This window comes from Heterodontus francisci, chromosome 2, assembly GCF_036365525.1.
Source record: "Heterodontus francisci isolate sHetFra1 chromosome 2, sHetFra1.hap1, whole genome shotgun sequence".
NCBI lineage: Eukaryota > Metazoa > Chordata > Chondrichthyes > Heterodontiformes > Heterodontidae > Heterodontus > Heterodontus francisci.
This window is the reverse complement of record NC_090372.1, coordinates 214,565,946-214,586,445: the sequence shown is the minus strand read 5'-3', so window position 1 is coordinate 214,586,445 and position 20,500 is coordinate 214,565,946. Positions and strand designations below refer to the sequence as shown.

At 47.5% G+C, this 20,500-nt stretch overlaps 1 protein-coding gene across 1 annotated transcript in view; it reads left to right on the top strand.

Moving 5' to 3' along the window:
* LOC137350994 (myosin-7B-like) overlaps positions 1–20,500 on the top strand; it is a 237,743-nt gene that overhangs the window by 116,741 nt on the left and 100,502 nt on the right. The window contains exons 18-21 of the mRNA XM_068015735.1: positions 4,539–4,631; positions 13,393–13,480; positions 17,383–17,500; positions 19,200–19,323. Coding sequence (XP_067871836.1) covers positions 4,539–4,631; positions 13,393–13,480; positions 17,383–17,500; positions 19,200–19,323 — 423 coding nt within the window. The remainder of the gene's footprint in view (positions 1–4,538; positions 4,632–13,392; positions 13,481–17,382; positions 17,501–19,199; positions 19,324–20,500) is intronic.

The window sequence follows — 20,500 nt, the reverse complement described above, 5'->3', positions numbered from 1 at the left end:
GATTGCAATGGTATATCCAGTCGTTCACTTCCACCACATACAATCAAGGTGGCAACTGCTCTACGCAGGTCCCAAGCAAGGACTTTGTCTCTGTCTTCACAGGAGAGCGATGATACATTGCAGTAAAAGAGGAGGAATGTGAAATATTAGACATGAAAGCATAATGAGAGAGGAAATACTGGAGGGTCTGACATCCTTGAAAGTGGATAAATCACCAGGGCCAGATGGATTGTATCCCAGGTTGTTCAAGGAAGCCAGGGAGGAAATAGCAGATGCTCTGAGGATCATTTTCAAATCCTCACTAGATACAGACGAGGTACCAGAGGATTGGAGGGCTGTGAACATTGTACCATTGTATAAAATGGTGCGAGGGGTAGGCCAAATAATTACAGGCTGGTCAGTCTGACCTCAGTGGTAGGCAAATTATTAGAATCAATTCTGAGAGCCAGGATAAACTGTCACTTAGAAAGGCACAGATTAATCAGGGATTTGTTAAGGGAAGGTCTTACTAACTTGATTGAATTTTTTGAAGAAGTAACAAGGAGGATTGATGAGGATAATGCAGTGGATGTTATCTACATGGATTGTGTAAGGCATTTGACAAGGTCCCACATGGCAGACAGGGATACAGGGGAATGTGGTGAGTTGGATCCAAAATTGGCTCAATGACAGGAAACAAAGGGTAGTGGTTGACGGATGTTTTTGTGAATGGAAAGCTGTTTCCAGTGGCGTTCCACAGGGTTCAGTGTTGGGTCCCTTGCTGGTGGTGGTATATATTAATGATTTGGACTTAAATGTGGGAGGCATGATTGGGAAATTTGCTGATGACTCAAAAATTGGCCATGTAAAGAGGATAGCCATAGACTCCAGAATGATATCAATGGTTTGATTGAGTGGGCAGTCAAGTGGCAAATGGAATTCAATCCGGAGAAGTGTGAGGTAATACATTTGGGGATGGCAAGTAAAGTGAGGGAATACACAATAAACGGGAGGATATTGAGAGGGGTAGAAGAAGTGAGAGACCTTGGAGTGCATGTCCACAGGTCCCTGAAGGTGGCAGGACAGGTAGATAGAGTGGTGAAGAAGGCACATGAAATGCTTTCCTTTATTGGCTGAGGTATAGAATTCAAAAGCGGGGATGTAATGGTGAAACTGTACAAAATGCTGGTTAGACCACAGCTGGAGTATTGCATACAGTTCTGGTCACCACATTACAGGAAGGACATAATTGCTCTGGAGAGAGTACAGAGGAGATTTACAAGAATGTTGCCAGGGCTTGAAAGTTGCAGCTATGAGGAAAGATTGGATAGGCTGGGGTTGTTTTCCTCAGAACAGAGGAGGCTGAGGGGTGACTTAATTGAGATGTACAAAATTATGAGGGGCCTAGATAGAGTAAACAGGAAGGATCTGTTTCCCCCAGTGGAGAGGTCAATTACCAGGGGGGCACAGATTTAAGGTGATCGGTAGAAGCGTTAGAGGGGACATGAGGAAAATCTTTTTCACTCAGAGGGTGGTGGGTGTCTGGAATTCATTGCCTGGATCAGTGGTGGAGGCAGAAACCCTCAACTCACTTATAAGGTACCTGCACCTGAAGTGCTGTAACCTGCTGCTAATCCATTCTGTAGGGGTTGTCACTTTCTTGATTACTCCCTTCTTTTCCAGCTCTTTTATCTTGCCTTGCGGGCAGCTGGAAATGTCCTCTGCAGATGTTGAATTGGTCTTACCCTCTCATCTACTTCAAGATGATAGTGTCCAGGAAGACATCCTAAACCTGTAAATACATTGTTGTACTCCTCTAGGATTGTTCTGCAGTCAATGGTTTAGTGTGCTGTGACATGTTGCAAATCCCTTTTTGTACGTTGAGGAATACTAGTCCAAGCTTTAGACTTGCTCCAGCTGAGATAAGTGCTTTTTGCTTGCCGTCTATGATCTGGAACTCCAGATCTTCGTTTTTGCCATTGCATTGGACCCTCAGAATAATTTGTCCTCTCGGTATTAGTATGGTGTCATCATATAGACTCAACCTTACATTCGAGGGCTTCATTTTTGGATCACCATGTTGAGCTACTTTGCACAGGTCTGTGAAGGTCATGATGTTGCACGATGCACCGGTGTCTATCTGACACTTAATGTTGACTAGTTGTTCTCCTTCTGCAGTCATCATTCCAACAGTCACAAACCATTTATCACCTATCGACCTGACTGAACCAACCTGTTGTATGGTGCATAGTGATTCGTCAGAATCCTCAGCTGATATCTCTCCAGTGGCCCTCTGTACCTGCTTGTTGTGCTTCCTTCTAGTCAAACACTTATGTGCAGAATGATTCAGCTTCTTGCAGTAAGAACACTGCTTTCCCCACGCTGGACATACCTTCTTTTCCTGTGCATGATGACCTCCACAGTATTTGCGTCCTGCCCTTTGTCCGTGATCTTTCTGTCCTTTCGGCCTGGAATGTCTATCAGCATAATGCAAGGCCTAGTCTGTTCTGCCATGAATATGCTCTCGCTGCAGATTTACAACCTCTGTGCTTTTGCACATGTTGATGGCTATCCTGAGAGTAAGTCTCCCCTCTCTCAGTGGACATGCTCTCATTGCAGGATCTCTTTTGCCTAATACAATCTTGTCTTTAATTAGACCATCTTTTAGTTGCACAAATTCACAGGATTCTGTGAGCTGTGTTAATGCAGTCAGATCTTGATCAATGGACTCTTTTTCACCTTGGGCCCTAATATTGAACACATATTGTTCATAAGTTGCAGTCGCTTGGGGTTCAAAGCTGACCTTCAAGGCTTTCAAAATTTCGGCTGTCTTTTCTCGTTCTTCGGCGATATTAAGGGTGGAATACAGTTTGTAACTGTCTCTCCCCAACAGTGATAAAAGTGTAGCTGCTCGTAGCTCTGGTTTGTTGATTAAATCTGTTGCAATTTTGTAATTTTGCCACTGTGAGTGTGGTGCAGAGACAGGAAGATTTGCAGTCATTGTGTCTTACCCAGTGCTTTCAAACTTCTTTGTTCCTTTTCTGTGGCTTCCAGTGGCTTTTAGCAGCTTTCAGCAGCTCTGAACATTCCTGTGTTCCTCTTTTAGTAGCTGTGTTTCCCCCCAGCTCTTCAACACTCAATCTCAGCTCCACTCTGACACCATGTTACGAGCTCCCAGGACAACAGTCTTGTTTGTACTGGGTCTTTATTGAACTGTCTTCTGATGAATACCTGCAGTGAGTGCCTCATGGTAAAGGTCACATGACTCAAAGACACATTAGTGCAGTATGGCATTTCTATCCCAAACGCTTACCATTGGGTTTCACAAATGCTGGAATTGAGTGTGTAAGTAGATATGGAATGATTGATAGAACTAATTATCGAAAAGGAATTAGTTCAGAAAAAATGAGCAGAACCTAAAGTGGGTAAGTCACTCAGCCTTGAATGACATCTAAGAGGAGCTAGCAGAGGCCTAGCCCACAATATTACGATCCTTCTTAAAAATGCAAGTAATAAGACTGGAGAGCAGCCAATGTAACACACACTTCTTCAAGAGAGAGAGAAGGATATGTGGGGTAACTATAAACTAGTTAGGCTAATATAGTTTTGAGTAAACTCATAGAATCTATAATCTGAGATCCAGCACAGACATGATGTGCTAAATGTCTTCTCTTCTGTGCTGTATCATTCTATGTGTCATTCTCAATTAATGAGCATTTTGACATACACAAGCTGATCAAAGATAGTGAGCAAGGATGTGTTAAAGGCAAGTTGTGTTTAACAGATTCATAGTTTTCTCAATAAAGTAGTAATCATCGGAAAGAAATACAGTACATGGACTTCCAGAAGGCATTTGATAAGGTGCCTCACAAGAGGTTTTTTTTAAAAAATGTAACGGCATGAAGAAAAGTTGGTTGACAGTTACAGGATAAAAGGTAAGTGGGCGTATCACAGACTGAGGAAGCGGTGGGCCCCAGGAGTCAGTGCTTTTGTTTATATATATAATTTGGACGTGTGTACAGGGAGCACAACATTGAAATTGGCTGACAAGCAAGAATAGTAGCAAAGAGTGAGGATGGTCCAAGGCTACAGGAAGATAAAGAAATGTTCGTGGAAATGGGGAGACAGGTGCATGATGCAATTTAATATATGGAAGTGTGAGATTATAGATTCCAGGAGCAATAATAAGGAACTGAACTATAGACTAAATGGAAAGAGTCTGAAGGTTGTGGAACAAAAAGAGATTTAAGTTTCAAATACATAATTCTCCAAAAGGTGTGAGTGCAAGTAAAGAAAATGACTTTTAATAAGTCCATTAGAATTTTGGGTTTTAGAAATAAGAAAATATCAATATGATAATGACACATTAAAAACTGCACTGGCTTCTCTGTATGCGATGAATGCACCTTGCTACTTTTAATGATATTTATATTTTTAGTGCCTCAGCTATTGAAGGACTGAAGGTGTGACTGATAGAATTTGATGAGTGTTAACAGCTCTGGTCTTGTCTACAGTACAGTTTTTGAAAAGTGTAAAACAATGATTTTATTTACGAAGAGACTTCATTTGCAGAACATGAAAAGACCAAACCAGGAGCAAAGTTCAGGAGGAGGAAAGCTGCCTCATTCCGGACAGTGTCGCAGCTGCACAAAGTACGTACATCACCAAAACATATTGTGTAATTAATGCAGCCGGCTTAAAATAACACTGACACCGACCATTGTCACACTGACACTGACTATTGTCACACTGACCATTGTCACACTGACACTGACCATTGTCACTCTGACGCCGACCATTGTCACACTGACACTGCCCATTGTCACACTGACCATCGTCACACTGACCATTGTCACACTGACACTGACCATTGGCACACTGACCATTGGCACACTGACACTGACCATCGTCACACTGACACTGACCATTGTCACACTGACCATTGTCACACTGACCGTTCTCACACTCACAGTGACCATTGTCACATTGACACAGACCATCATCACACTGACCATTGTCACACTGACACTAACCATTGTCACACTGGCCATTGTCACACTGACATTAACCATCATCACACTGACCATTGTCACACTGACACTACCCATTGTCACACTGGCCATTGTCACACTGATACTGACCATTGTCACACTGACATTAACCATCATCACACTGAAGCTGACCATTTTCACACTATCACTGACCATTGTCACACTGACACAGACCATTGTCACACTCAAAGTGACCATCGTCACACTGACCATTGTCACACTCACACTGACCATCATCACACTGACTTTTTGTTTCTAAAAATATTCTTTATTCATTAAATTTGTAAAAGAAAGAACATTACAAACAATTCATAGTGGACTTTTCAGAAAGTGCTAAAGAGATTCTTTCAATGCAGAATGGGTGGTGCCTCTCAACTTTTGCCATTCAATTTTATATACAATGTACATTTGCAATACACAGCAAAATCATTCTCTGGTCTATACAGCCCGAGGGGTTTTATATTGGTTCCAGTCCCTCACTTCACTATGGTGGGTGGACCTTACACAGTGGTCTTTCCCCATTGAGCCTCTGCATCAGCTGCCCCAAGCTTTAGTGCATCCCTCAGCACATAGTCCCTGACCTTGGAATGTGCCAGTCTGCAACACTCGGTCGTGGATAACGCTTTGCGCTGGAAAGCAGGTTTCGGGCAGACCAAAGAGCGTCTTTCACCAAGTTGATGGTCCTCCAGCAGCAGTTGATGTTTATCTCAGTGTGCGTCCCTGGGAACAGCCCATAGAGCACAGACTCCTGTGTTACAGAGCTGTTTGGGATGAACCTCGACAAAAACCACTGCATCTCTTTCCACACCTGCTTTGCAAAGGCACATTCCAGAAGGAGGTGGACGACAGTCACTTCCCCACCACAGCTGCCTCGAGGGCAGTGTGCGGAGATGGTGTGATTCCGGTCGTGCAGGAAGGATCTGACGGGAAGGCCCTTCTCACCACCAGCCAAGCTACGTCTTCAAGCTTGTTTGAAAGTTCTGGTGATGAGGCATTCTGCCAGATGGCTTTGGCAGTCTGCTCGGGAACCATCCAACAGGATCTATAATCTCCCTTTCCCGTAGAGCCTTGAGGACATTCCGTGCGGACAACTGCCTGATGGATTGGTGGTCAAAGGTGTTTTTCTGCACAAACTTTTCCACGAAGGCCAGGGGGTATGGCACAGTCCAACTGAATGGAGCGTTCCGCAGCAATGTGGCCAGACCCATCTTTCGCAACACCAGGGACAGATAGAACCTCAGCACATAGTGACACTTGATATTTGCATGCTGGGGTTCGACACACAGCTTGATGCAGCCACACACAAAGGTGGCCATCAGGATGAGGGTGACATTAGGTACGTTTTTTCCCCCTTTATGTAGAGATTTGAGTGTCATGTCCCTGTGGACACGGTGCATTTTGGATCTCCAGATAAAGCAGAAGATGGCTCGGTGACCGCCACGGTGCAGGACTGGGCCAGACCTGTGCCACGTACAGTAACAATGTGATCGCCTCACACCTGACAACCTGGTTCTTAACCACAATGGGGAGATCATGCCGCTCCCACATGCTCAGTTTATGGTGTACCAATGCTACTTACTCCTTCCAGGTTTTGGTGCACGCTCCGGCCCCTCCGAACCATATCCCCAGCACCTTCAGATAGTCTGTCCTGACAGTGAAGGGGACAAAGGATTGGTCAGCTCAGTTCCCAAAGAACATGGCTTCGCTCTTGCTGTGATTTACCTTGGCTCCCGAGGCCAGGTCGAACTGGTCACAGATGCAAACGGACAGCGGATCCGAGCAGAAGACGTGTACATGTACACCTCCATGTACAAGGAGGCCTAGACCTGAGTGCCTCCGCTGCCTGGGATTGTCACCCCTCTTAATCCCGCATCCTTCCTAATGGACTCAGAAAAAGTTTCGATACAGCAAACAAGCAAGACCGGGGAGAGAGGACAGCCCTGTCTGACTCCAGATTGGATCGGGAAACTTTCTGATTCCCACCAATTGATTGAGACTGCGCTACCGATGTTTGTGTAGAGTAGTTTGATCCAATTGCAGATTCCCTCCCCAAACCCCATTTTAGACAGCACGTCCATCATGTAGGTGTGCGATATCCTGGCAAAAGCCTTCTCCTGGTCCAAGCTGATGAGGCAGGTGTCCACCCTCCTGTCCAGTAGGTAGGAGATCGTATCCCTGAGAGATCTTCCTACCGGATACAGTGCAGGTCTGATCAGGGTGAATCACCAACTCCAGTGCACACTTGACCCAACTGGCGATGACTTTGGACAGAATCTTGTAGTGTACATTAAGCAGTGAGATGGGCCGCCAATTTCTGATTTTCACCCTCTCCCCCTTCCGCTTGTAGATGAGGGTGATGATGTCTTTCCTCATGGATTCTGACATGCTGTCGGCTAGAAACATACTCTTGTACATACCAGCAGGTCTGGGTCGATCCAGTGACTGACCATCATCACACTGACACTGACCATTGTCACACTGACCCTGATCATCGTCACACTGACACTGACCATCATCACACTGACCATTGTCACACTGACCCTAACCAGCGTCACACTGACACTGACAGTTGTCACACTGATTCTGACCATCGTCATACTGACACTGACCATTGTCACACTGACACTGACCATCATCACACTGACCATTGTCACACTGACCCTAACCAGCGTCACACTGACACTGACAGTTGTCACACTGACCCTGACCATCGTCACACTGACACTGACCATTGTCACACTGATTCTGACCATCGTCACACTGACACTGATCATTGTCACACTGACCCTGATCATCGTCACACTGACACTGACCATCATCACACTGACCATTGTCACACTGACCCTAACCAGCGTCACACTGACACTGACAGTTGTCACACTGACCCTGACCATCGTCACACTGACACTGACCATTGTCACACTGATTCTGACCATCGTCACACTGACACTGACAATTGTCACACTGATCCTGACCATCGTCACACTGACCCTAACCATCGTCACACTGACACTGACAGTTGTCACACTGACCCTGACCATCGTCACACTGACACTGACCATTGTCACACTGACCCTGACCATCGTCACACTGACACTGACAGTTGTCACACTGACCCTGACCATCGTCACACTGAGCCTGACCATCGTCACACTGACACTGACAGTTGTCACACTGACCCTGACCATCGTCACATTGACCCTGACCATCGTCACACTGACACCGACCCTGACCATTGTCACACTGACACCGACCCTGACCATCGTCACACTGACCATTGTCACACTGACCCTAACCATCGTCACACTGACACTGACAGTTGTCACACTGACCCTGACCATCGTCACATTGACCCTGACCATCGTCACACTGACCATTGTCACACTGACCCTAACCATCGTCACACTGACACTGACCATTGTCACACTGACCCTGACCATCATCACACTGACCCTGACCATCGTCACACTGACACTGATCAATGTCACACTGACACTGACCATCATCACACTGACACTGACCATCGTCACACTGACACTGACCATTGTCACACTGACTCTGACCATCATCACACTGACCCTGACCATCGTCACATTGACCCTGACCATCGTCACACTGACCATTGTCACACTGACCCTAACCATCGTCACACTGACACTGACCATTGTCACACTGACCCTGACCATCATCACACTGACCCTGACCATCGTCACACTGACACTGATCAATGTCACACTGACACTGACCATCATCACACTGACACTGACCATCGTCACACTGACACTGACCATTGTCACACTGACTCTGACCATCATCACACTGACACTGACCATCGTCACACTGACCCTGACCATCGTCACACTGACCCTGACCATCGTTACAATGACGCTGACCATCGTCACACTGACCATTGTCAAACTGACCATGGTCACTCTGACACTGACCATCGTCACACTGACCATGTCAAACTGACCATGGTCACTCTGACCCTGACCATCATCACACTGACCCTAATCATCGTCACCCTGACATTGACCATCGTCACACTGACACTGACCATCATTACACTGGCACTGACCACTGTCACACTGGCACTGACCATTGTCACACTGATACTGACCATTGTCATATTGACACTGACCATTGTCACACTGGCACTTACCACTGTCACACTGATACTGACCATTGTCATATTGACACTGACCATTGTCACACTGACCCTAACCATCGTCACACTGACACTGACAGTTGTCACACTGACCCTGACCATCGTCACATTGACCCTGACCATCGTCACACTGACCATTGTCACACTGACCCTAACCATCGTCACACTGACACTGACCATTGTCACACTGACCCTGACCATCATCACACTGACCCTGACCATCGTCACACTGACACTGATCAATGTCACACTGACACTGACCATCATCACACTGACACTGACCATCGTCACACTGACACTGACCATTGTCACACTGACTCTGACCATCATCACACTGACACTGACCATCGTCACACTGACACTGACCATCATCACACTGACCCTGACCATCGTCACACTGACACTGATCAATGTCACACTGATACTGACCATGGTCACTCTGACCCTGACCATCGTCACACTGACCCTGACCATCGTTACAATGACGCTGACCATCGTCACACTGACCATTGTCAAACTGACCATGGTCACTCTGACACTGACCATCGTCACACTGACCATGTCAAACTGACCATGGTCACTCTGACCCTGACCATCATCACACTGACCCTAATCATCGTCACCCTGACATTGACCATCGTCACACTGACACTGACCATCATCACACTGACACTGACCATCGTCACACTGACACTGACCATCATTACACTGGCACTGACCACTGTCACACTGGCACTGACCATTGTCACACTGACACTGACCATCGTCACACTGACACTGACCATCATTACACTGGCACTGACCACTGTCACACTGGCACTGACCATTGTCACACTGATACTGACCATTGTCATATTGACACTGACCATTGTCACACTGGCACTGACCATTGTCATATTGACACTGACCATTGTCACGCTGGCACTGACCATTGTCATATTGACACTGACCATTGTCACACTGACACTGACCATTGTCACACTGGCACTGACCATCATCACACTGACACTGACCATCGTCACACTGACACTGACCATCATTACACTGGCACTGACCACTGTCACACTGGCACTGACCATTGTCACACTGATACTGACCATTGTCATATTGACACTGACCATTGTCACACTGACACTGACCATCGTCACACTGACACTGACCATCGTCACACGGACACTGACCATCATTACACTGGCACTGACCACTGTCACACTGGCACTGACCATTGTCACACTGATACTGACCATTGTCATATTGACACTGACCATTGTCACACTGGCACTTACCACTGTCACACTGATACTGACCATTGTCATATTGACACTGACCATTGTCACACTGGCACTGACCATTGTCATATTGACACTGACCATTGTCACGCTGGCACTGACCATTGTCATATTGGCACTGACCATTGTCACACTGACACTGACCATTGTCACACTGGCACTGACCATCGTCACACTGACACTGACCATCATTACACTGGCACTGACCACTGTCACACTGGCACTGACCATTGTCATACTGATACTGACCATTGTCATATTGACACTGACCATTGTCACACTGACACTGACCATCGTCACACTGACACTGACCATCATCACACTGACACTGACCATCGTCACACTGACACTGACCATCATTACACTGGCACTGACCACTGTCACACTGATACTGACCATTGTCATATTGACACTGACCATTGTCACACTGGCACTGACCATTGTCACACTGATACTGACCATTGTCATATTGACACTGACCATTGTCACACTGGCACTGACCATTGTCATATTGACACTGACCATTGTCACACTGGCACTGATCATTGTCACAATGATACTGACCATGATCACACTGATACTGACCATTGTCATATTGACACTGACCATTGTCACACTGGCACTGACCATTGTCACACTGATACTGACCATTGTCATATTGACACTGACCATTGTCACACTGGCACTGACCATTGTCATATTGACACTGACCATTGTCACACTGGCACTGACCATTGTCACACTGATACTGACCATTGTCACACTGGCACTGACCATGATCACACTGATCCTGACCATTGTCATATTGACACTGACCATTGTCACACTGGCACTGACCATTGTCACACTGATACTGACCATTGTCATATTGACACTGACCATTGTCACACTGGCACTGACCATTGTCACACTGATACTGACCATTGTCATATTGACACTGACCATTGTCACACTGGCACTGACCATTGTCACACTGATACTGACCATTGTCATATTGACACTGACCATTGTCACACTGGCACTGACCATTGTCACACTGATACTGACCATTGTCATATTGACACTGACCATTGTCACACTGGCACTGACCATTGTCACACTGATACTGACCATTGTCATATTGACACTGACCATTGTCACACTGGCACTGACCATTGTCACACTGATACTGACCATTGTCACATTGACCATTGTCACACTGGCACTGACCATTGTCATATTGACACTGACCATTGTCACACTGGCACTGACCATTGTCACACTGATACTGTCCATTGTCATATTGACACTGACCATTGTCACACTGGCACTGACCATTGTCACACTGATACTGACCATTGTCACACTGGCACTGACCATAATCACACTGATCCTGACCATTGTCATATTGACACTGACCATTGTCACACTGGCACTGACCATTGTCACACTGATACTGACCATTGTCATATTGACACTGACCATTGTCACACTGGCACTGACCATTGTCACACTGATACTGACCATTGTCATATTGACACTGACCATTGTCACACTGGCACTGACCATTGTCACACTGATACTGACCATTGTCATATTGACACTGACCATTGTCACACTGGCACTGACCATTGTCACACTGATACTGACCATTGTCATATTGACACTGACCATTGTCACACTGGCACTGACCATTGTCACACTGATACTGACCATTGTCATATTGACACTGACCATTGTCACACTGACACTGACCATTGTCACACTGATACTGACCATTGTCATATTGACACTGACCATTGTAACACTAGCAAAGCCAAAACGACACTAACACAATCACTGTAACACATTGTCCAAGTGAAAAGAGTACTTTGTTCCAGAAAAAATCCTGAATGTGATTTGCTGGATCTGAAGCGTTGGATGAATTGGGTTCTCTCATGTGCCTTAAGACACAGAAGCGAAGAGAACAAGATAACACATGGTCATTTAAACAGGTTCTTTGCTGTGTCTTTGTTTTAGTTGTTATTTTCCATGCTTTACAGCCACAGGGCGATTGCCAGCCTAAATGGCAACTGCTGCAGTAGTTAAGAGTGTGCTAAGTTTGAATATTTCATCAAACGCCCTGCTGGATGGTTGAACCTTGCTGACTGCAATAAGCTAATCCAAATGGGGCTTTGTTAGTAGCTTGGCATTAGATAAATGTGGGCAGTGTCTAATTAGAACCACAGCACTAAAAGAGGCCATTCGGCCCATTGTGACTGTGCCTTCTCTTTGCAAAACATTTCATAGTTTTAAAAACTGCAATTAAATCTCCTCTTAACCTTCCCTGCTCCAGTGGAAATAGTCCCAGGATCTCCAAGTCTCTCCTCATAACTATAGCTTCCCATCATTGACATCATTCTGGTCACTATATACATTACATGCTCTCTATCATCTTAATGTCCTATCTGTAATTGGGCAGCAAAAATTTCATCAAAACATATTCACTCTTGTACTCCATGCCCCTATTTATAAAACCCCAAATTCTATAAGGTTTTTTTTTATTGCTCTAGGTTCCTACTCTTTATTTCCCACGAATTAAGTATTTGAACTCTGGGTTCATCCACAGCTTTCTGTGTCTTTTTGGTAAGTGCAATCCCCCATTCTATAATAAAAACAAGAAATGCTGGATTCACTCAGCAGGTCTGGCAGCATCTGTGGAAAGAGAAGCAGAGTTAACGTTTCGAGTCAGTGACCCTTCATCGGAACATTCTATAGTTTCCTCTCAGATCCCCACACTTGCCCACATGAAGTAACCTCTTGCTTCTATCTGTTCATTCCCCTGACCTGATGTCTCATGTTTAGCAGATGTGCAGTAGGTACTGACTTTGAGTTGTTTGCTTTCCCTGGAACTATCAGGCTACAAATTTGTTCTTCCACCTTTCAGGAAAATCTGAATAAGCTGATGTCGAACCTCCGCTCAACACAGCCGCACTTTATACGTTGCATAATTCCCAATGAGACCAAGACCCCAGGTACAGTTTAACGGAGAGGGAATGGAACATTACCCTGGACAAGAGGATTCTGAGACTGCACCAGGGTTTTGCTTCATTATTATGAAAATCCGGAAAACAACTTCATGACTTCATATCTACTATCTCTCTTCACCTCTATTTCTGTCATTTCCCACACTCCCTGCTTTCTCTGCACCACTTTCCTCGGCTGTGGTTCAGGGTCTGGGATACCTTGCAGGAACATTTTTGGACACTGGTGACGACAGACATCCATCTATTGCAATGGCCAGCTGACCAGCGTGAGACTTAATTCAGTCGCACTGTTGCCTTTCAGGTGGAAGGTTGTGAGTTCAATTCCCACTCCCGAAACTTGAGCACAAAATCTAGGCTGACCCTCCAGTGCAATACTGAGGGAGTGCTGCACTGTCAGAGGGTCAGTACTGAGGGAGTGCTGCACTGTCGGAGGGTCAGTACTGATGGAGTGCTGCACTGTTGGAGTGTCAGTACTGAGGGAGCACTGCACTGTCAGAGTGTCAATACTGAGGGAGTGCTGCACTGTCGGAGGGTCAGTACTGAGAGAGTGCTGCACTGTCGGAGGGTCTGTACTGAGGGAGCGCTGCACTGTCAGAGGGTCAGTACTGAGGGAGTGCTGCACTGTCAAAGGGTCAGTACTGAGGGAGTGCTGCACAGTTAGAGGGTCAGTACTGAGGGAGTGCTGCACTGTCAAAGGGTCAGTACTGAGGGAGTGCTGCACAGTTAGAGGGTGAGTACTGAGGGAGTGCTGCACTGTCAGAGGGTCAGTACTGAGGGAGTGCTGCACTGTCAGAGGGTCAGTACTGAGGGAGTGCTGCACTGTCAGAGGGTCAGTACTGAGTGAGTGCTGCACTGTCAGAGGGTCAGTACTGAGTGAGTGCTGCACTGTCAGAGGGTCAGTACTGAGGGAGTGCTGTACTGTCGGAGGGACAGTACTGAGTGAGTGCTGCACTGTCAGAGGGTCAGTACTGAGGGAGTGTTGCACTGTCAGAGGGTCAGTACTGAGGGAGTGCTGCACTGTCAGAGGGTCAGTACTGAGGGATTGCTGTACTGTCGGAGGGTCAGTACTGAGGGAGTGCTGTACTGTCGGAGGGTCAGTACTGGGGAGCGCTGTACTGTCGGAGGGTCAGTACTGGGGAGCGCTGTACTGTCGGAGGGCCTGTACTGAGGGAGTGCTGCACTTTCAGAGGGTCAGTACTGAGTGAGTGCTGCACTGTCAGAGGGTCAGTACTGAGGGAGTGCTGCACTGTCAGAGGGTCAGTACTGAGGGAGTGCTGTACTGTCAGAGGGTCAGTACTGAGGGAGTGCTGCACTGTCAGAGGGTCAGTACTGAGGGAGCGCTGCACTGTCCAAGGGTCAGTACTGAGGGAGTGCTGCCCTGTCAGAGGGTCAGTACTGAGTGAGTGCTGCACTGTCAGAGGGTCAGTACTGAGGGAGTGCTGCACTGTCGGAGGGTCAGTACTGAGGGAGTGCTGCACTGTCGGAGGGTCAGTACTTAGGGAGCGCTGCACTGTCAGAGGGTCAGTACTGAGGGAGTGCTGCACTGTCGGAGGGTCAGTACTGAGGGAGTGCTGCACTGTCGGAGCGTCAGTACTGAGGGAGGGCTGCACTGTCGGAGGGTCAGTACTGAGGGAGTGCTGTACTGTCAGAGGGTCAGTACTGAGGGAGTGCTGCACTGTCGGAGGGTCAGTACTGAGGGAGTGCTGTACTGTCGGAGTGTCAGTACTTAGGGAGTGCTGCACTGTCGGAGGGTCAGTACTGAGGGAGTGCTGCACTGTCAGAGGGCCTGTACTGAGGGAGTGCTGCACTGTCAGAGGGTCAGTACTGAGTGAGTGCTGCACTGTCAGAGGGTCAGTACTGAAGGAGTGCTGCACTGTCAGAGGGTCAGTACTGAGGGAGTGCTGCACTGTCAGAGGGTCAGTACTGAGGGAGTGCTGCACTGTCAGAGGGTCAGTACTGAGGGAGCGCTGCACTGTCCAAGGGTCAGTACTGAGGGAGTGCTGCACTGTCAGAGGGTCAGTACTGAGGGAGTGCTGCACTGTCAGAGGGTCAGTACTGAGGGAGTGCTGCACTGTCGGAGGGTCAGTACTTAGGGAGCGCTGCACTGTCAGAGGGTCAGTACTGAGGGAGTGTGCACTGTCGGAGGGTCAGTACTGAGGGAGTGCTGCACTGTCGGAGGGTCAGTACTGAGGGAGTGCTGCACTGTCGGAGGGTCAGTACTGAGGGAGTGCTGCACTGTTGGAGGGTCAGTACTGAGGGAGCGCTGCACTGTCGGAGGGTCAGTACTGAGGGAGTGCTGCACTGCCGGAGGGTCAGTACTGAGGGAGTGCTGCACTGTCAGAGGGTCAGTACTGAGGGAGTGCTGCACTGTCAGAGGGTCAGTACTGAGGAAGCGCTGCACTGTCGGAGGGACAGGACTGAGGGAGTGCTGCACTGTCAGAGGGTCAGTACTGAGGGAGTGCTGCACTGTCGGAGGGTCAGTACTGAGGGAGTGCTGCACTGTCGGAGGGTCAGTACTGAGGGAGTGCTGCACTGTCGGAGGGTCAGTACTGAGGGAGTGCTGCACTGTCGGAGGGTCAGTACTGAGGGAGTGCTGTACTGTCAGAGGGTCAGTACTGAGGGAGTGCTGCACTGTCGGAGGGTCAGTACTGAGGGAGTGCTGCACTGTCGGAGGGTCAGTACTGAGGGAACGCTGCACTGTCAGAGGGTCAGTACTGAGGGAACGCTGCACTGTCGGAGGGACAGGACTGAGGGAGTGCTGCACTGTCGGAGGGTCAGTACTTAGGGAGCGCTGCACTGTCAGAGGGTCAGTACTGAGGGAGTGCTGCACTGTCGGAGGGACAGTACTGAGGGAGTGCTGCACTGTCAGAGGGCCTGTACTGAGGGAGTGCTGCACTGTCAGAAGGTCTGTACTGAGGGAGTGCTGCACTGTCTGAGGGTCAGTACTGAGGAAGCGCTGCACTGTCAGAGGGTCAGTACTGAGGGAGTGCTGCGCTATCAGAGGGTCAGTATTGAGGGCATGCTGCACTGTCAGAGGGTCAGTACTGAGGGAGCGCTGCACTGTCAGAGGGTCAGTACTGAGGGAGTGCTGCACTGTCAGAGGGTCAATACTGAGGGAGTGCTGCACTGTCGGAGGGTCAATACTGAGGGAGTGCTGCACTGCCAGAGCGTCAGTACTGAGGGAGTGCTGCACTGTCAGAGGGTCAGTACTGAGGGAGTGCTGCACTGTCAGAGGGTCAGTACTGAGGGAGTGCTGCACTGTCAGAGGGTCAGTACTGAGGGAGTGCTGCACTGTCAGAGGTGGTATTGTTCGAATGAGATGTTGAACCGAGGCTTTGTCTGCTGCCTCAGGTGGACATAAAAAATCCCACAGCACTGTTTGAAGAAGAGCAGGGGAGGTGTCCTGGCCAATATTTATCCCTTAACTAACATAAAAAAAACAGATGTTTTGTTCATTTATCTCAATGTTGTTTATGGGAGCTTGCTGTGCACAAATTGGCTGCTGCATTTCCCTACCTTGCCACAGTGAGAACTCTTTGAAAAATGTGATGTCCTTTGGGATATTCTGAGGCTTTGAAAGGTGCTATAGAAATGCACATTTGTTTATTTATTTTCTTCCAGCCGCACCCCCCCCCCCCTTCCCCTTCTCTCCTTCCCACCCCTCCCTGCCCTCCCTCCCAACATTGACTATCTATGCTCCCCTGTGAAGATTAGCCCTGGGAGGGCTGTCCGCACTGGTGTAACTATCTCCCATCAAAAAGTCAAGTGACTTTAGGAGAGGAGACGTTAATTTAGGGGGAAGAGAGGCTTGTGTGTGTGGAGACAAGGGTTGGGGATGATTTTACCGCGGGTGATGGCTGAAATTGCATTGAATTCTATTTATTTTCAAGGTGCGTTCGAGCCTCATCTTGTTCTCCACCAACTGCGGTGTAACGGTGTGCTGGAAGGAATCCGAATATGCCGAATAGGTTTTCCAAACCGGATCTTCTACGGAGAGTTCAAGCAGAGGTAAAAGGTTGAGTTTTGTTAAAATATTCTGTAAAATTTCCATTCATCTCCTTCTTGGAGACACAGCCCTGAATCCCCACACACTGTCATTCCCAAACAACATTGCCTGGCATCCAAGCGGAAAAACATGGAATCTCGGAATAGGAGGAGGCCATTCAGCCTTGAGTCTATTCAACCATCATGGCTGATCTGTATCTGAACTCCATTCCACGTTCCCCCAACCCCCCCACCCCCCCCCCCCCCCCCCCACCCCCAATCCCCTTGAATCCATATTCCTCAATGTCTTTGCCTAACAAGAATCTACCGGTCTCAGTTTTGACATTTTCAATTGGCCCTCAGCATTAACGCCTTTCTGGGGGAGAGAGTTCTGGATTTCCACTCCCCTTTGTGTGAAGGAGTGCTTCCTGACATCACCCCTGAACATGCCAGCTCTAATTTTAAGGTTCTGCACCCTTGTTTTGGACTCCCTGCCCTCTGCCCCCAGCAACCCCCCCACGCCCCCCACACCAGAGGTGTGGTGCCCAGAACCGAAAGCAGTCCTCCAGATGGGGTCCAACCAGAACCCTGAACAGCCGTAACAAAAGATCCGCTCCTTTATATTCCAGCTCCTTGAGATAAAGACCAATGTTCTGTTAGCCATTTTAATTGTATCTGGCCACGAACAAAATTGAGAGCCCTGAGCCCCAAGAGTGTAGTCACTGAATGGGAGTCTCCAGAACCTCACTCAGTCACTGAACCTCAAACCCCTAATGCTCTGATTCCAATGCATTGTGCTATTGATGGTTTCCATGCCAACACTGAGATGTCACTAAGCTGACCCTTTACCAGAAATTGAGAAAACCTCATGTAAAATTCATTTCCAAAGACCATTCTAGTAAACCAACATAGGGATCAATTACAGAGCAGTATTGGGAAAGGAATTGAGTCTTCCTCCTGTATGAACACTGCAGGTGTCCCAAAATGGACTGGAGGATCTTTTCTCTCAATTTACTGTCGGGATGTTGGAGATGTTAGAAAGGCCACATTTACTGCCCCAATGGCATTTCCCTGTGAAAGTGGTGGGGGTCACTTCAGAGGGGATTAAGAGTCAACCACACAGAGTGGGACTGGAGTCACGTGTAGCCTAGAGGAGGGGTGGTGTCAGGATCTCTTCTCTGAAGGACATTAGTTAGCCACTTTGAGTTTTAAAACAATCCCCACTCTTCTGATATAAAAGCAAAATACTGCGGATGCTGGAAATCTGAAACAAAAACAAGAAATGCTGGAATCACTCAGCAGGTCTGGCAGCATCTGTGGAAAGAGAAGCAGAGTTAACGTTTCGGGTCAGCGACCCTTCTTCGGAACTGACAAATATTAGAAAAGTCACAGATTATAAACAAGTGAGGTGGGGGTTGGGCAAGAGATAACAAAGGAGAAGGCGCAGATTGGACCAGGCCACATAGCTGACCAAAAGGTCACGGAGCAAAGGCAAACAATATGTTAATGGTGTGTTGAAAGACAAAGCATTAGTACAGATTAGGTGTGAATATACTGAATATTGAACAGCAGCAAGTGCAAACCTGAAGAAAAACAACCTGAAAAAACCTGAAAAAAACAGTGGGTAAGCAATCTTCTGATGCCAGCCCACAAACCTGTTGTGGTGGATCTGAACTCTTGACATTAACTTCCTTTTACAAATAAGTGAATGTGATTGTTACAGATACTGGATCTTGAATCCAAATGTCCTACCAAAGGATACCTACGTGGACAGCAGAACGGCAGCAGAAGCACTTCTGGCTTCACTGGCCATCGATCGCAGTCAGTATCGCTTTGGACATACAAAGGTGAGAGAAAAGAGCATGTGTCAGTCTAGTTGAACCATGGAGGTGACGTTTATAGTCCTTATAGCCATAGTGTGACAAGGTCTCAAAACCACTACGTACCAACGTACAAAAGGCAGGGTAAGCTTCCAGCTGGTGAATTAAACCTGTTGCTTCCCTGTATGGTGTAATCTCTGCACATTATCAACCCCATCTCCTCTTCCACCCCCACATCCAGTCACACAAACTCCCAGCAGAGGGAAAATAAAACCCAATCAAAATCCAAACCTGGCGTCTGACTCTTGATCAGGCTCCAGAAGACGATGGTGGCTGGTCACACAACCCCAGGAAACCACCTAGCGTTTAATTCATTCATAGGATGTGGGCATCGTTGGCAAGGCCAGCATTTATTGCCCATTCCTGATTGTTCTTGAACTGAGTGGTTTGCTAGGCCATTTCAGAGGGCAGTTAAGAGTCAACCACAATGTTGTGGGTCTGGATTCACATGTCAGCCAAACTGGGTAAGGACGGCAGATTTCCTTAGTGATCAGATGAGATTTTACAACATTCCAGTAGTCTCATGGTCACCATTACTGATTTTTTTTTTATATTCTGGTTTTATTTATTAACTGAATTTAAATTCCCCTGAGCATTAGTCCATGCCTCTGGATTACTAGTCCAGTAAAATAACCACTATGCTATTATTCCCTGTCAATAATTAGATGTTTGCCACTGTTAGGAGTTCATCCCACTCCCCTTTTGAACTTCGGTGTGAATCTGCACACACTGCACCTTCCAAAAACTTATTCCAATGACTGAATACTCTCTGCAAAAAGCAGGAGTTCCTATCAAGGGCAGCAAATACATGGGAACACCACCACCTCAAGTTCCCCTCCAAGTCACACAGCATCCTGACTTGGAACTATATCGCCGTTCCTTCACTGTTGCTGGGTCAAAATCCTGGAACTCCCTTCCTAACAGCACTGTGGGTATACCTACCTCACATGGACTGCAGCGGTTCAAGAAGGCAGCTCACCACCACCTTCTCAAGGGCAATTAGGGATGGGCAATAAATGCTGGCCTGGCCAGCGACGCCCACATCCAAAGAATGTAAAGTATCTGACCTAGTTCTACACTTTCATAACTCATAATTGTGTCACCAGTCCTCCCTGAACTATCCAGCTGAAATAGTCTATCCCCT